This window comes from Delphinus delphis, chromosome 16 (assembly GCF_949987515.2).
Source record: "Delphinus delphis chromosome 16, mDelDel1.2, whole genome shotgun sequence".
In the NCBI taxonomy this organism is placed as follows: Eukaryota; Metazoa; Chordata; class Mammalia; order Artiodactyla; family Delphinidae; genus Delphinus; species Delphinus delphis.
The window spans coordinates 71,765,253-71,781,385 of record NC_082698.1 but is presented as its reverse complement, the minus strand read 5'-3'; the positions used below and the strand labels follow the sequence as shown (position 1 = coordinate 71,781,385).

The window sequence follows — 16,133 nt, the reverse complement described above, 5'->3', positions numbered from 1 at the left end:
TCTAGAGCACAGGCTCAGTAGTTGTGGCGCACAGGCTTAGCTGCTCCACGGCATGTGGGCTCTTCCCGGACCAGGGCTCGAACCCATGTCCCCTGCATCGGCAGGCGGATTCTTAACCACTGCGCCACCAGGGAAGTCCCAGTGCCCACCTTTAAATTACTTTTTATAGATATCGCTTTGCTTTATAGGACATCCACCTCCATGGAAGGATATGCAGAGATACAGTTCACACGAAACTTGTTGCTATGTTTCCTGAAAAGGTGCTGAGGATGTAGGTGACCATGTTACCCAGTGTTCTCTTTGTAAAGGAAAACCTTCTCTCCTGGCGTTAGTACCAGGAAAGACTGCATTTCAGCTGAGAGCTGGTCTGACGTGGATGTGCTCACTCAAGCTGTTGGAAGACACAGAGTCTTTCGGGGGCCTACCCTCAGGGTGAGGACGCAGGACCTTATGGTTTGCCCTTTCTGTCCCAGAATGTTCCTCTTTTTATTTTTATTTCTTTGGTGCTCATGAGTCCAACAAGTGTTCTTATGCTTGTGGTCTGGGGTGCTAAGATTGTTATGCTGCTAAACTTAAAATTCTGTAAAGCAATGTCAAAGGCCACATGCGGATCGAGGGTGGTAAGTTACTCCTCTGACATTTACTATGAAGTGAGTCTCATGGTTCTGCAGAGCAATGCTCAGTGTGGGAAAACAACAACATCCAATAATGAACTGAGTTCCATGGGTTTGCGATAACATTGTCGAGCACGCTGAAGAGAAATTACTTTGAAATTACTTGAAATCACAATAAGGAGAGTGTTGGAACCACCTTCTCAACATGCAACACTTATTTTTTAAAAAAATTTTATTCAAGTATAGTTGATTTACAATGTTGTGTTAATTTCTGCTATATAGCTAAGGGACTCAGTTATACATATATATTCATTTTCATATTCTTTTCCATTATGGTTTATCACAGGATATTGAATATAGTTTCCTGTGCTACACAGTAAGACCTTGTTGTTTATCCATCCTCTATATACTAGTTAGCATCTGCTAATCCCAAACTCCCAATCCATTCCTCCCCCAACCCCCTCCCCCTTGGCAACCACAAGTCTGTTCTCTATGTCTGTGAGTCTGTTTCTGTTTTGTAGATAAGTTCATTTGTGTCACATTTTAGATTCCATATGTAAGCGATATCATATGGCATTTTTCTTTCTCTTTCTGCCTTACTTTGCTTAGTATGATAATCTCTAGGTCCATCATGCATGCAACATAATGCTTCTATTGAAAAAAAAAACTCTCCCCGTCCACAAAACTTTATTTTCTAAAGCATAATATTCAGTAGTAATATACACAGTCCCTAAGTCTCAGCAATCTGTGACCAGCTAGTGATCGAATGGACCTTGCCTTTGAAATAAAGGAAACCACAGGTATTTTCAAAATTCTGCCCTTTTCTAAGTACTCAAGTTAAATGGGAATTAATTTACCTATAACAAAAATAAGTAGATTGAGAGCAATCGTTTCCAGTTTCATAAATGCTCACAATTAGACCTAGTTTGTTCAAAGGATACTTACCACGTTGGTGGTATTTGGTGAGGCTCCATGATGCATTAGTTGTGACACGATATTTACATGCCCCATGAAGGCAGCAACATGGATTGGGGTAAGGCCCGACTGGGGAAAAAGAGGGAGATGTCAGTTTGTTGGCTTATTTTAAAAAGGGTTTGTCTGCCTGCCCGCCTGCCTACTTGCCATCCATCCATCCAGGCTAAGATAACCAATTTATTGATCAGATCAGAAAACATCAAGACATCACCATGACGTCATAGATTTTATAAGGCAAACGTATCAATATTCATCATGTCTCTAAAGCACGTTCCATGATTATGAAAGGCCTATGTCATAACCATTAAAGAAGAAAGATTTATTTCACACATTCTATATAGCTCTATAAAAAATATTTAGCAAAATACCTTGAAGGTTTTTTCCCTTTGCTACTAAGCCTTCCTTATCCATATGACTGTGTGTGTGTGTGTGTGTGTGTCTGTGTGTGGAGGGGGGGACACTTGTGTGATTACATACACAATAGCAAAAATTCAACTTGTATTTCAGATCCTGTTCTGGCCTTTTAATAAGAACTCCCATGCTCTCAGAATCACTGATTATATTACACGTGAAAGAGCAGGGTGGAAACACAAAGCCATCCCTCTAAGAAATGAGCAGATCAGCATTCACTGTCCCAATCATTTAAATTTTTATCTTTCTGCATATTATAAATCAAGGTGATATAATTAAGGCAAATAGAACAATGGTCACTAGACCTTAATTTTCATGTGTGCTTCAAAGTCCCCCTCACACACACCCCCACAACCACTGGTGCTCCTTGCATAAAATGATTGCATTTTCAATTTTTCAGAATTTAATCCCACTTATACCATGAACATCATAATTTGGAAAAAAATACTTAATATGGCTAGAAAAAGCTGAGAGAGAAGGAGACAACTAATTTCAACAGAAATTTGAGTAATGTCAAAAAATATGTTAAAGGAATTCTATACAATGAAAGTAAGATAGAAAACAGAAGAGGTAGAATTTTGGTTGCCCAGACTTCAAATAGTGGGAACTGAGGAAAACAGGGGGAAGGAGAATTTTGTTATAATTCGGCACCTTTTCCCATCAGCAGGGGGAGTTGTGAGGACATGGTCTGCGCCGCCTTTCCGAGGGAGTACAGGGCTGGCCGTGGCAACTTCTCATCACAGGCTGGCATCTCTGGACACTTATTCAGACGCCAGTGAAAAATCTTTGATTTCAGAGCCCATTTTGATCTTTAAAAAGGGCTGCCACGCACTGAGAATAAACTTACTATTTTATAATGAAAATAACTGGATGCCTACCATAAAGCCAGAAGACTCAGGAAAGAGCGAATCGGTATTAATATTTCCTATCATTTAGTATTTCGAAGTTCTAAGTGTTAGAAATCAAGGCAAATACTTCATGTGCAGATGAGAAACTGAGGCAAAGCAACAATGACTGGACTAGACCTTAGTTTTTACGTTAGCTTCGAATCCTAGAGTCTTCAAGGTTGCATTCAACAGAACTACTGAATGATCTACTATGGCATCTACTGTGTTGCGGGTATATTAACACCAGTAAGACTCTGGCCTGCCTTGGTGGAGCCTGTAGTTTTGGGGCGGGGTGGAGGGGAGTGGCTGGGTCATAAGTAAGCCAGCTGGACAAGAGCTTTGACGGAAATATGCACAGGATGTGCCAATGGTCCCAAGGAGGAGCTCCTGGCCCAGGCCGAGGGTTACGGGAGGATTCCCAGAGAAGGCAGCCCCAGATCTGGTCCTGAAAGACATACAGGACTAGGCTGGAAAGGGAGGGACGTGACGCGTGGAGGGTGTAGAGATATGGAGTAAACCAAAGGGAGTGCAGCCCAAGGAAGTGGATGCCAGGCTTGGTTTGAGTGTTGCAGGCTCAGCCCTGATCCCAATAAGTCACTTCTCTGAGTTCTATGTCAGTTTGCATGAAAGAAACTGAGAGCTACCCTTTTACTAACTTCAGCAACTCTGTGCTTCGTTAATTCTGAGTGTTTCCTGAGAGCAATCCTCACTTCATCAGTATGCAGAGGTTATGTCGTGCAGGGGTTCTCAACCGTGGCACACGTGACATTTTGAGCCAGATAATTCTTTGTTGTTGGAGGCTGGGCTGTACGCTGTAGAACATTTAGTAGCATCTCTGGCCTCTGTCCACTAGATGCCAGTAGCACCATCCAGTTGTGACAACTAGAAATACTTCCAGACATGGCCAAATGCCTCGTAGCGGGCAAAACCACCCCTCAGCACCGCATTACAGGATTTGAGGAGCAGAGCATGAATGGATTTCATGTAAATTACGCTTGGAGTGATGGCATCCCCCGTCCCCCCGCCTGCCTTGAGCACGACACACGTGTTTGGGTTATGCTTCTCGTCATGGTGATGTATTTGCACTCTCCTCCCACTCTCGTCTGCTCTCCTAAGCACTGGCAGCCCCTTGGGTGAAGGGTTCAGAAAGTAGTAGGACACCCGCACACAGCAAAACTAGCTGGTCGTCAGGGAGGGCACCGGGCCTCTGCCTGCTGAGGCTATCCACGGGGAACCCCAGAAACCCTCCTCTTCTCACCTCGGTTACAGCTTGGATGGACGCACCATGTTTCAGAAGGAGTTCCATTACTTTAATTCGATTCTTCTTGCAGGCGATATGGAGAGGGGTAAAGCCATTCTGCAAGGGAAAAAGACGCAGACCTACTGGATTACGTTCCGTTGAGATCTACTTCCACTGTGTACGGTAAAATATTTTTGCCAAAGTGACGTTGTGCAAAGATTTGGAAATGAGCGGCAACAGCGAGGGGTTAAACCGAATACAGATTCTTTTCTGGAAGAACAGGTAGTCTCCCTGCTCCCAGGCACCCAAGGTGCCCTGCTAATCACGAACAGGAAGCAAATTTTTGTCATAATCTCCTGGTAGTTAAGGCAAAATGGTCATGCGTCTTCTTAGACTATTTTATTCTGGAATTTATTTTCCAAATATGTCCCTCCTCTACCTCATTTCAAAGACAGACTAAAAACATCTCGGCCAAAATTGGTCCTCACAGCCAAAACTTCACCACTGCCCATTGTGACTTCTCTGCTGCATTTAAAAACAACTTCAAGACCTGTTCTGAAATGTTTTTATTTCTTCCAAGTTTTAAGATTCAAGTAGGTGCTTACTCCAAGGAAGCAGAAAGTTAAACAACCCAACATTAGTTGGATCATTTGGTTTAATATTTAATCTAGTACAAGAACCTGCTTTTTAAACAAATTACGTACCAAACTGTACTGCCCGCTAAGTGAGAGAGACCACGGAGCATATTTTTGTTGCCACAGAGAACTACAGAATATCAGGGCCCACCACGCAAGCTTAGGTCAGAGTCACCGCGAGTGCTTCTATGGAGGTTTTGAGACCATTTACCAGGCCTTAGTCCATCCAGGGGTGACTGCCCACAACCTCCAGAACCTCCTAATGTTGTGAAATCTTCAGTCAGAGGAAAATGAGGATGAGAGCCCACACCCTGTCGTAAGGCTTTTTTTCTTGTGTGGAAAAATAAGTCATGACTGCTCATTTCTTTTCCTCCCTTCTCAGAATTCAAAGATATGCTTGCTATCTTGGGCCAGTCAACAGCTCTTAAAATGCTGCTCCAGGAAAAGCATTTAGAATTACGATGGTGATGGAGCTGCCTGGGGTCTGGAGGGCTCCTCTCTGCCCATCCGTTACTGCCCACTCCAAATCTCAGGGCCCACAGAGTGCCAGAGGTGACCATATGAGCCGCAAGGGAACAGAGAGCCTTCCTAAAATGGTTGATCAGATGACAGCCTTTACTGCAAAATTGCTAGTAAACGCACACGTTTTCCCTAGCACTTGGTGACATATTTTTTTCCTAAACATGAGTGCTTCTTCTGAGCTAAATTTAAAAAGCTTACTAACTTGGGACCATTTATTTTTCTAAAGACAACAAACACCATCTCCTTGTGAAAACCAAACTATATAGCAAAGCTCAAGGTTAAAGCAGCATGGCATTCTAGGAGTTAAGACTACAAACTAGACCAAATTTTTGATTCGCAACTTGAGGAAACAATGACAGGTGATATTTCATTACCTTACATGGTTAACATCCTCACATCGAATTTCTGCTCACAAATTCCTAGACCTTTCATGTTTAAGATGAAGTTTTCTGATCATTTTGCCTCGTATTTTTAGATCTCACAAAAAACTTTTAATTCACAGTTATCACTTTACCTACCAGAAGATACGCTGACCAGCTCAGTCCTTTTGTACTTGTACAGTCTTTGGGTTTATTTATGTAAGAGAATCATGAGTGTGACCATAAAGAAGTTAATGATTTAGCCTCACCAGTCTTGCTAATGTTGGAAATAGAAGGGTTTACAGATTTTCCAGAAGGCCATTTGAAGGTTGACAAGAAGTACACTTTACTTAACTAGACCTTCCATTTTCACCTCCTGAAAAGGAACCCCTTTATGTGCAGGGGTAGCACGTGGTCAGCAAGACAACACAGGCTGGACTTGTGAGCTAAGCTACTCACCAGGGCTTTGGCGTTGGGGTTAGCCTTCTTGTCCAAGAGAACCTTGGCGACTTTGTAATGGCCACAGTGGGCAGCCACGTGCAGGGCAGTCAGGTAGTCGTTGGTGACGTCGTCCACAGGCACGTTATGCTGGAGGAGAAGCTGGACGCAGTTTAAATGATCCCCCTGTGTAGCCATGTGCAGTGGAGACAATCCATTCTGCAACACAGAAGACAAGCAGAGTTTATTGTTTTACCTTTCAAATGCGAATATGCCCAACATAAAATACAGTACAAATGTGAACAGATGAAAACCCTAGATCTGCACACAGAAATGCCTTCTCTTTTTAAAAGGTTTTGTGGCAACTGTTTTGAACTGCAGCTACTTTCCAAACTAGTCCTCCTACTTCTTAAATCAATCAAAAATAAATTTTCAACAATAATTTCTTTTTCTGATTTAAAAAACAGTGTGAATTGCACCAAGGTCCACTACTGATTGCATTTCCAGTGAATCTGAATTCTTAATACTTAAGACTGAAAACTGGAAATCAACTACACTTCAATAAAAAAAGTACTGATAACAACAACAAAAGACTGAAAAGGATAAAATACAGGCAGAAACAGAATGGTATTCACTAGACGGGTTTTTATTTTGTGCTCCTGTGTTATTAATGCTTGATACTGAATATTATATTGATCAATTTTTAGAAAAAAGATCTGAATACAACACATTTCATCTCACATCAACGTAGAAAGGAAAACGTTGCCCTTTTCCATCAATCTGGTGCCCCCGTGTGTCTATGGCGAGGAAAGGCAAGACTGTGACGAACTCATTAACTAATTAATGCTTGCCTCAGTCTAAATCAATTGGGCTCAATGACAGGTCCTCATCTGCAATACGGATAAGTAAAAAATTCATTTAAAGAGCTGAGAGAAGGCATGAGTGGGGTCAAAGGTAACCAAAACCATTAAGAAGATTGGAGTGACATTTAGCATTCAACACACGTTTTCTAATGAAGGCAAAAACAAGGTATTAAGATATCAGTCTTTCCAGGCACGCTTCCTTTAAATATGCAGACAAAGTGTTGGAACCTGGGAAGTTCCTAGAGAATCCAGTTATCAAGAGAGGCTCTAGTAATTACTGTAACCTAGTTTAACCTACGTGGGAGGGAAAAGTGATGGTAAATTCAGTTTCCAAAAAAATCAACATCACTGAACTTTGAAAATAATGATATACTAAGTACACACCAAGGAACTAGGCATTTCTGAATCCTCCGGGCCAAGTTAAATTCCCCTAATTTATCTGAATGACATAAAACAAGAGTTCAAGGGGGAGAAAAAGCAAGCCTTCCTTTGGCCACTCTCATGGCATCATTCACTCACCATGTCATGTATTTCAGCTATTTTTGTTTCTTGAAAACAGGAGGTTCATGGGTTATAATTTCCCCATATTGCCCAGCAGAGAGCCTTGTATATATAGAAAGAGCTCCATAAATAATTATGTAAATTTAAAGCCTTCATACACTGCCACTCAAGCAGAATATTTCTGCCTAAAAAATTCCACTCCAACATTTTGCACCAAAGTAGAAACTAAGGTGCAGGAAAGGAGGGGAACATTTCTCATTTGAGATACTGCCACCCACTAGCATATGCACTTGTTTATTTCCTGCCAAAACATTCCTCCGCTTTATGTTTTGATACAGTCTTAGAGGAAAACACCAAGTAAACAAAGAAACAAAATGTGAGAGAACAAATGACTCAGTGGAGAGTAGAAATGGGAGGCTGTGTCAATAAAAGAAGGAGATTCTCTAATGATACACAAAACAACCACATATGAGTGGGTAACTTATAGGTCACTGGGGAAGGACCAGAAGAAAGGAAAGATTATTTGCCGTGTGGAGAGGGGTTATATTATGTACGGCATTGTCATCAAGCTAAAAACATGGGTCCAGTGTGACGGCTCTTCTTAGCTCAGAAAGAGGAAAGTCTTGAAGAATTAGACAGACGGTCTTAAAGTTCAGAACGCCTTCATTCGCTTGCTATTCATTCAACAAATATTTGGGGAAGGTCTCCTATGTGCCAGGTGCTGATTTAGGTCCTTGGGGTACTGCCCTGAATAAGACAAAGTTCTTGTTTTCATTTCACTGAAGAGACAGCAAACAGGTAAAGAAACTAAGAAGGCCTCTCTGAGAAGATGACATTTGAGTTGAGAAATGTGTGAAGACTGCAGAGCTCTGGGACAGACTGAGAGAGGTCAGTCTGAGGGAATGGGAAATGAGAGCAAACTTGGTGTATTCTAGGAAGTGAAAGGAGGCTGCTTGGCTAGAAGAAGGTAAGGACCAGAAGGAGAGATGAGGCAGAGAGGTGGTCAGATTCTGGTAAGGAATTCTCAGTGCAGTGGGCAGGGCAACTTCCAGATAAACATGGTAGATGTGACATGCGTGTTTATCCATCCTTTCACAAACTCCACTAAAAAACATGCACGGAATTGAAAAGGTAAAACCCCCAGGGCATGCACACCCACACACTCACACAACATGGCAAAGGAAACAAAAACAGATGTGTGATGTCTATAAACTTTGGAATATGAGAAAAGATTTTAAGTGTTACCTCAGCCAGCAGAGAGGAAAAGGCTGACACCTAAGTGCCTGTTGGGGGGTATAACCCGTGGTGCGCTGGTAAATGTTTCACAATAGCTCTTTAAAGAACAGCCCTGAGATATGGCATTTGCCAATTTCCAAGGTGTAAAGACCTCTATGCTATGACCGATTTCAAGCTATCAACATGGTGTTACTGAATATGGAACTGGAAAGAGATGTACACAACAGGCTCCAGTATATCACGGGGTATAATACAGAAAACGGATTTACCGCTCAGATGCCCCAAAGGCAGACAATATGGAAACATAGTACCTTGGAGGATAAAGATGAAGCTTGGGGCCAAAAGCAGGATTGGTTTAGCTGCCTATGGAGTGGTCAGGTCTCCAAGCCCTTCCAACCCGGCAAAGCCAGATGACTGCCCCCTCATAACTTGCAGGAAACCAGGAATTTAATTTCTGGAGATTCTGGATGCGGAGGCTGGGGCAGAGCGGAGGGCAGTGGTTAGGCTCTGGACTGAGAACAGGTGTTCACAGAAGAAGGAAGGACAGCATAGGTGTTAAGAGTAGGATCTCTAGACTAAGACTGCCTGGGTTCAAATCCTTGATCTGCCACTAGCTGAGACATCTCGAGAAAGTTACTTTCTCTCTTCGGATCTCAGTTTCCTCATCTATAAAAAGGGCATAATAGTAAAATCAGTACCTCATGGAGTTGTTGTGAGGAGTAACTGGGTTAATATATGTAAAGTGCTTAGAGCCTGGTATGTAGTAAACACTATGTAAATGTTGTTATCATTGTTATGATTAAGGTATGTACAGAGGACCAGGAGAATGACAGCTCCTTTTCCTTTTTCCTACTCAATGTATTCATCTGGATGTACACGGCAAAAGGTGAGAGGACTCATCCCTCAAAAAAAACCGAACCTTCCAGAGAAAAGGGCAATTTATCCTGACGTTAGGGACGCCTCCAATCCACCACCACCTGATACACCTGAGAGAAGCCCTGCCCACACTCTCACGGAGCTTCCACTCGAAGGTGAATGCTTGACACGGTCAGGTACAGACATTCGTGGGCAACCCCCATCATGAAAAAGAGAGCCAAAGTCAACAAAGAGAAAAAAGGAAATCTGAGGAGTTAGGGACAGATGAGAGGCAGAAAGAATTTTAAAGAAATGTCACCTTGAATGTTCTCCAAAAGGCAACAGGATGTATAGCATCCATAAAACAAGAACTGGATGCTTTGAGAAAAGAAGCTCTCAGAGGACAAGAAAACGTTCTTGCATATTAAAGGCATCAAAGAAAAAAGTCAAGGAGATTTCTCAGGAAAAAAAGCCAAATAGATACTGAGATGAACACTAGGAGAAGAATGACGAGACAATGATTTGCTTTTAATTGTGCTTATACTGCTTTGATAAAATAAAAATTAATTTTAAAGAGAACGACGGGAATTACTTGGAGGCTTTTTAGGCAAGAGGTTGACATGATTTGGTTGACAGTTTATATGGCCACTCTGACTGCAAAATGGGAACTGGATTGGAAAGGAGCAGGTGAGGAAGTGGGGGACCAGTAAGGAAGTGATTATGATGGTTCAGGAAGATGATGTAGCTCAAAGATAGCAGTGGGATGGAGAGAAGATAGATATGGACTATGTGAAAGGAAGAACAACAAATAGAATGGTTTAGATGAGAAGCATTCAAAAGTCCAAGATGTCATCATGTGCAATGAAAAATGGTGGCTGCTTAATTCTGTTGGATAACATCTCCAACAGCTCACCAATCTAAACCTGCATTTCAAGTGAGTGATGGAATTGTTCAGACCACCTTGACCCTGTCCATCTTCACTAGAGCTGTTGAGTAAACACCGATCAGAGTACAAACAGGAGTAATAGGTGCTTTTGGGGTTTTTTTTGGTTAATATTTAGAAATTAGGGCTCCTTACAAAGCTTAACATAGCTTCAAAAAATCACTGGTTTGATTTAAAAAAAAACAGTAATGACTCTGAGGTAGTTTTTATATGTCCCCAAATTTATTTACAAATATTCTCTTTTTCAAATACTGTCAAATGGTTTTACCATTTAAAAATCCAGAAGACACTTAGTAAAACATTATTTTTTTTCGGGCCATCATCATGTATTCCCTTCACATATGTCAACTTTTCCAAAGGCCCAAGCAAGGTATAGTCTTTCCAAAGTTTCCAGTCTTTTTCAGTGAAATGATATCTTGGCCCTTTTAATAGTCTGTGAACTCTCAAAAAATAAACTGAAGGGCTGGAGAAAGTGCACCAGCACCCAGACTTTAGACTGTAGATCTTGCTTTCTCCAACAAGCAATCATTTCTGAGCTATGAAAGTTTCATAGAATAAAATCAAGCAGTAAGTGTTCCTGAAACAAAACGAAATAAAAACAAAAGCAACACACACGCAAATGACTTGGTGATAGAGGGCATGCATCTGAAGGCCTCATAAACCCAAACTTAATCTTGAGGGTCACCAAAGATTGGGTGCACAGAGCCACGCTAATTGCTAAATTCAAACTATGGCATTTTCTATGTGATTGAAAGGCTGGGTGAAATAACCAGTCAAGGGATTCAAAGCTCAATACAGTGTGATGACCAAGCACCTGGGGAGAAATTACCTTGGTTTTTGAGAGAATGGGGGCAGCTCGATCAAGCAGCATCTCCACCACCTGCTCGTGGCCACTCCTCGCTCCACAGTGCAGTGGCGTCAGCCCATCCTATCAAACAAGGCAACATCTTCAGTTACAGTCGATGGGAAATTCTATAAACGAGTGCATTTGGTCAAGAGTCAGCGCGGCATCCAATGTGCTGTGGGCCAGGGAGCTTCAAACGTTTACGCATGTATCTCATAAAACAATTTTATATTTTCAACTAGAGGACAGAATTTTTCCTAAGTTTAAGTGGTTGCCAAGTGTGTGATTCCGCACAAAACTGACATTTCAAAATATAACTGTTCCACTACCCTTTCGACTATTCAATGGAATCTAAACGCTATAAGTAATTTGATATCCACCACTTAAAAAAATACACAAATCTTTAAAATAGGAATTTGTAACAGAAATTTTACATTGGTCCTTTTTGCTCCTGCGTGTCTACTTCCATTCCACTTCCCCCATATACTTTTATCTTCATGTAAAATATAATTTTATGCTTGAGTGTTTTTTATTGATTATGGTATCATATTTCCCTGCTGCAAAAATACATACATTTACTTTTTAAAAAGGTTTAAAGATTTCCTGAGAACATAAGCCTTTATTTAAGAATCAAAACTAAATCTCCTGATTGGCATTATAATTATTCATACACAATGGATCAAAACAGCAAAAATATATTACCCATTTTACGATTATTAAGCAAGAGTAACAATTTATTAAAAATTCCTCTCTGAATGAGATGTATTTTTTTCACAACTAGTTCATGGATCTGCTAATGAGTATTATTTATTGCTAAGATGAGACAGGGTTCAGCATCAATACTTCCCTCATTTTTGTTTTTATAAATGCTAGTGCTAAGACATCTTGCCTGCATAAATAAGTAGCTGGACTTTTGTTTTGGCAGTGCCGCTAATTCTCTAAACGCCTGAATTACACGCCGAAAGTCACTTAATAAACTTTCATCAAAGATGTCTTCCCATGATCCATCATAAGACATAAGGACCATTAGGTCCTTCCTTTTTGTTGGCAGCAATAGGACTTCTAAGCATTTGATATGCAGAGGATTGCGTATCTAATCACCAGACTCCTGAGTTCCTAATAGGACCCCAGTATTTTCAACTCTTCCCTTTTCCCCCTCTCCATCTCCCCTTCCCCTCAGAGGTTTTGCTCCCTGAGGCCTTGTCGCTCAGAGTTAGACTCAGGCCTTTCCTTCGGACTAGCGGACTAGCGAGAAGGGCTATTGTATCAAAACATAGGTGGGAGAGCAGAATTAACAGGGAGATGAAGAAGTGGAAATTTATTCACTTAAAACTATCTAAGTGGCTCCAAATCGTATGGAGAAGTGTTCACACACCCTGGCTTATGTGTTCCCCGACTTGAAGATTCCTGCTGTTGACACTTAACACCTACCCTAAGGATGGTCACATCTTACAATACATCAAAAGTTGATTTAATGTATTCAAATCACCTTCTAGATTGTGTGAGCAGATCTTGAAAGTAAGCCTAATTATCCTAATATATAATCAATAAGGTACAATCTTATTTCTAAACTACTAGCTAAATCTCAGTAGAATTAAAATTCCTTGAAAAATGAGATATGAATTGCAAATATGACGTGAGCTGGTTTGTATATTTTGAGCGTGTTTAAATATTCTATCTTTTATGTTGATTTAAAACATTTGCTCTTCTAAAGCAAAGTTAAGCAATATAACTGTCTTTCAAGTGGAAACAGCATTTTCTTAATAAAATAGAATAAAATAAAATCTGAGAATAAATGAAAAGTATACCCTGAAGGCCAAATGTCTTCCCAGTAATGTAAAACCTGAAAATATCTGAAGGAGAAATAATACAATCATCGCATCTACCTTGCAACACACAAAAAATGTCACATTCTCCGAATGTGATTGCCTTTTATGAACTAAAAGGTCAACTTTAATTCTCTCATTTTCGCATAAGTAGACTCTATGATATAAGGGGTGACAATATGTATAGGCATTTTCAAACTATGGTCACAGACATAAAATTATTTATCTTTGAAAACTCATTCATCTTTGAAAATGATCTTCCCCCAAGCAAAATCCTACACACTGAATAACAAAGTGCTTGGCTATCTAAGAGTAAAATCTATCTCAACTCCTTAATCCTTTGAAGTACATTGTTCCTTACAGACATATATTTTTGCTGACTTCATCTTTTTAAAAAAGTTTTCATTATGAAAAACTTCAAACATATTTCAGACTAAAGTCGACTGTACAGTGTAATGAACGTCTAGGTACCTGGTGGACAGCATCAATAAATGTCACCTTAGGATCCACCTTGATTCATCTATATCCTGACCTCTTCTCCTTTCTTATATTGTTTTGAAGCAAATCCACAATATTCGATCACTGTATTCTCACAACTACCCTTATACGGAAGGTACAATCTTCTTTTTGTAAATGAAGACTCTGAGGCCCAAAGAGGTGAAATGACTCATCCAGGGTTCCATGGGCTGAACTCAGAATGAGGCCACTGCTGACTGCAGGGCAAATAAGGCATATCTTGGGAGGAGTTATTAAGACAAAGCCCCTCTGCTCAAACTTTTAGCCACTCAGCGCCTTCTTCTCCCTACATTCTGCAGCTGCTACCTCTGATCTCTGGTGTTTATTTATTAAAAACTTATAGAATCTGGAGACTCAGCCAGGAAAGGTGACTTTTTTCCTGCAGTGTCAGAGCTGTGAAGGGCTTTCCATTCTAGCCACTCCTCCTTTCATCACCTCATTTCAATGATACAGTCCGCGAGTTCCCCAAGAAAGGCCTCATCATCCTTGCTCAACTGCAAAGAACTCCCTGAAGCATAGCTCTTTCAATTGGAGTTTTACTTGCAGTGTTTTAAACACTGATTGCAAATGGCTGACTCCTTTGGATCTTCTGCAAATTTGCTTTGAAACTTTTCAAAGGTGCGTGGCTCTTCAAATAGCCAGAAGCCTGGCAGGAGAGAGCCCTTCCAGCAGGAAGCTCTACGAGATGTCACGACTATCTGGTGGCACAGACAGTGCCAGCCTGGCTGCTGGGACAGTCACAGGTCAGTGGAAAACTAGTGCCTAGAGTTAATGTAAGATCTTTAATTAGCACCACAGTTTCTACAGTCACGAAGACCGACACAACCAGCTAAACCACAGGGAGCTGGAAGAGGATCCGCCATGTAGTGATTCACAGTTCAGTTAAAAAAAAAAAAAAAGCAGGCATTGACATTACTTAATACCAATTTTGTGGGTGGGGGGGAAGTAAACATTTAAATTTCGAACTAATTTCTTTGGCTTTGAAATAGGTGTGGCTTACCATTCATGTTCCTGATGGACTGTTCTGATCATGATACCCCTGTGTTCAACAAGATCTTTCATAACTGTCATCATTCCTCAGTCAAGTCTGAATTCCTCAGGTTAGCATTCAAAGCCTTCCAGTCAGTCGCTGCTACACTTGACTCTCCCCTAATTCCCTTCTCTTCTACCTCAGTTAAACTCTTCGCAGTTCTTGGAGAAAGCCTCTCATATTCTACTTTCTCTGCTTTGCACACACTACTTCATGTACCTTGAAGTTCCCTTTCTACTTTTGCCAAGATCCAAATCCTTATCGTTTAAAGTACAGTTTTTCTTTGAAGACTTTCCCAAAGCTAGACATAACCATTCTACCATCAGGATTCCCCTCATATTTTATCTGAACCTCTTTGGGGGAACCTAAGACTTTTTACTTGGTATTTTAGTCTTTGTGAGCTTGAATTATCATTCCAATGAGTCTGTTTCTGACGACAAAGTTACTAGCTTAAAAGGGATACTTGAATCTCACAGATACGGTAACTCAGTATCATGTTGGTGAAAGCTGCTTACTAAAAATGACTGAGTGAATGAATGAATGAGTGGGCGAATGAATGGGTTTTGGGGCTAGTCTTCTAAAAACATTTTCTAGTTAGTTGCTTAATAATTCCTTTCCTTGTTATCCTTTATGTTTAAGACTAGACTGATTTTGTGTGTCAGAAGTGCTATTATAATACCTTATTGTCCCAGAAAAATAAAAAGTGACTTATAAATTGGAATTACACTGAAGAATATGCCTCAGTCTTCTTAGCATTAAGAATAAGAAAGTAAGGCAATAAAAAAAGAACGACATAATGCCATTTGCAGCAACATGCGTGGAACTCGAGACTATCATTCTAAGTGAAGTAAGTCAGAAAGAGAAAGACAAATACCATATGATATCACTTATATGTGGAATCTAAAATACAATACAAAGGAACTCATCTACGAGATAGAAAGAGACTCACAGACATAGAGAACAGACTTGGGGTTGCCAAGGGCGAGGAGGGGTGGGGGAGGGATGGAGTGGGGGTTTGAGATTAGCAGCTGCAAACTATCATATATAGAATGAATAAACAACAAAGCCCTACTGTATAGCACAGGGAACAATATTCAATATCCTGTGATAAACCATAATGGAAAAGAATGTGAAAAAGAATATATATATAGAATATATATATTATATATAAACTGAATCACTTGGCTGTAGAGCAGAAATTAACACAACACTGAAATCAACTATACTTCAATAAAAAAAGAATACGAAAGTAAGAGAAATATGAGAATACTTGCTCTAAGATTTTTTTCCTCTTTGTAATTCAGAACATTGTAAGCTTAAAAAAGCTATTGTGGATATTGTGTTTTGCAACAGTAGTGAACTGGTTTACATAGCAGAGAACTCCTTTCCTTAAAATTAGAGGAATGCTTTTTCCAATACAAAATAAGGATTCTTACCT

At 40.4% G+C, this 16,133-nt stretch overlaps 1 protein-coding gene across 1 annotated transcript in view; it reads right to left on the bottom strand.

Annotated features, from left to right (window-relative positions):
- ANK3 (ankyrin 3) overlaps positions 1–16,133 on the bottom strand; it is a 328,736-nt gene that overhangs the window by 150,267 nt on the left and 162,336 nt on the right. The window contains 4 exon segments of the mRNA XM_060033488.1: positions 1,560–1,658; positions 4,146–4,244; positions 6,103–6,300; positions 11,309–11,407. Coding sequence (XP_059889471.1) covers positions 1,560–1,658; positions 4,146–4,244; positions 6,103–6,300; positions 11,309–11,407 — 495 coding nt within the window.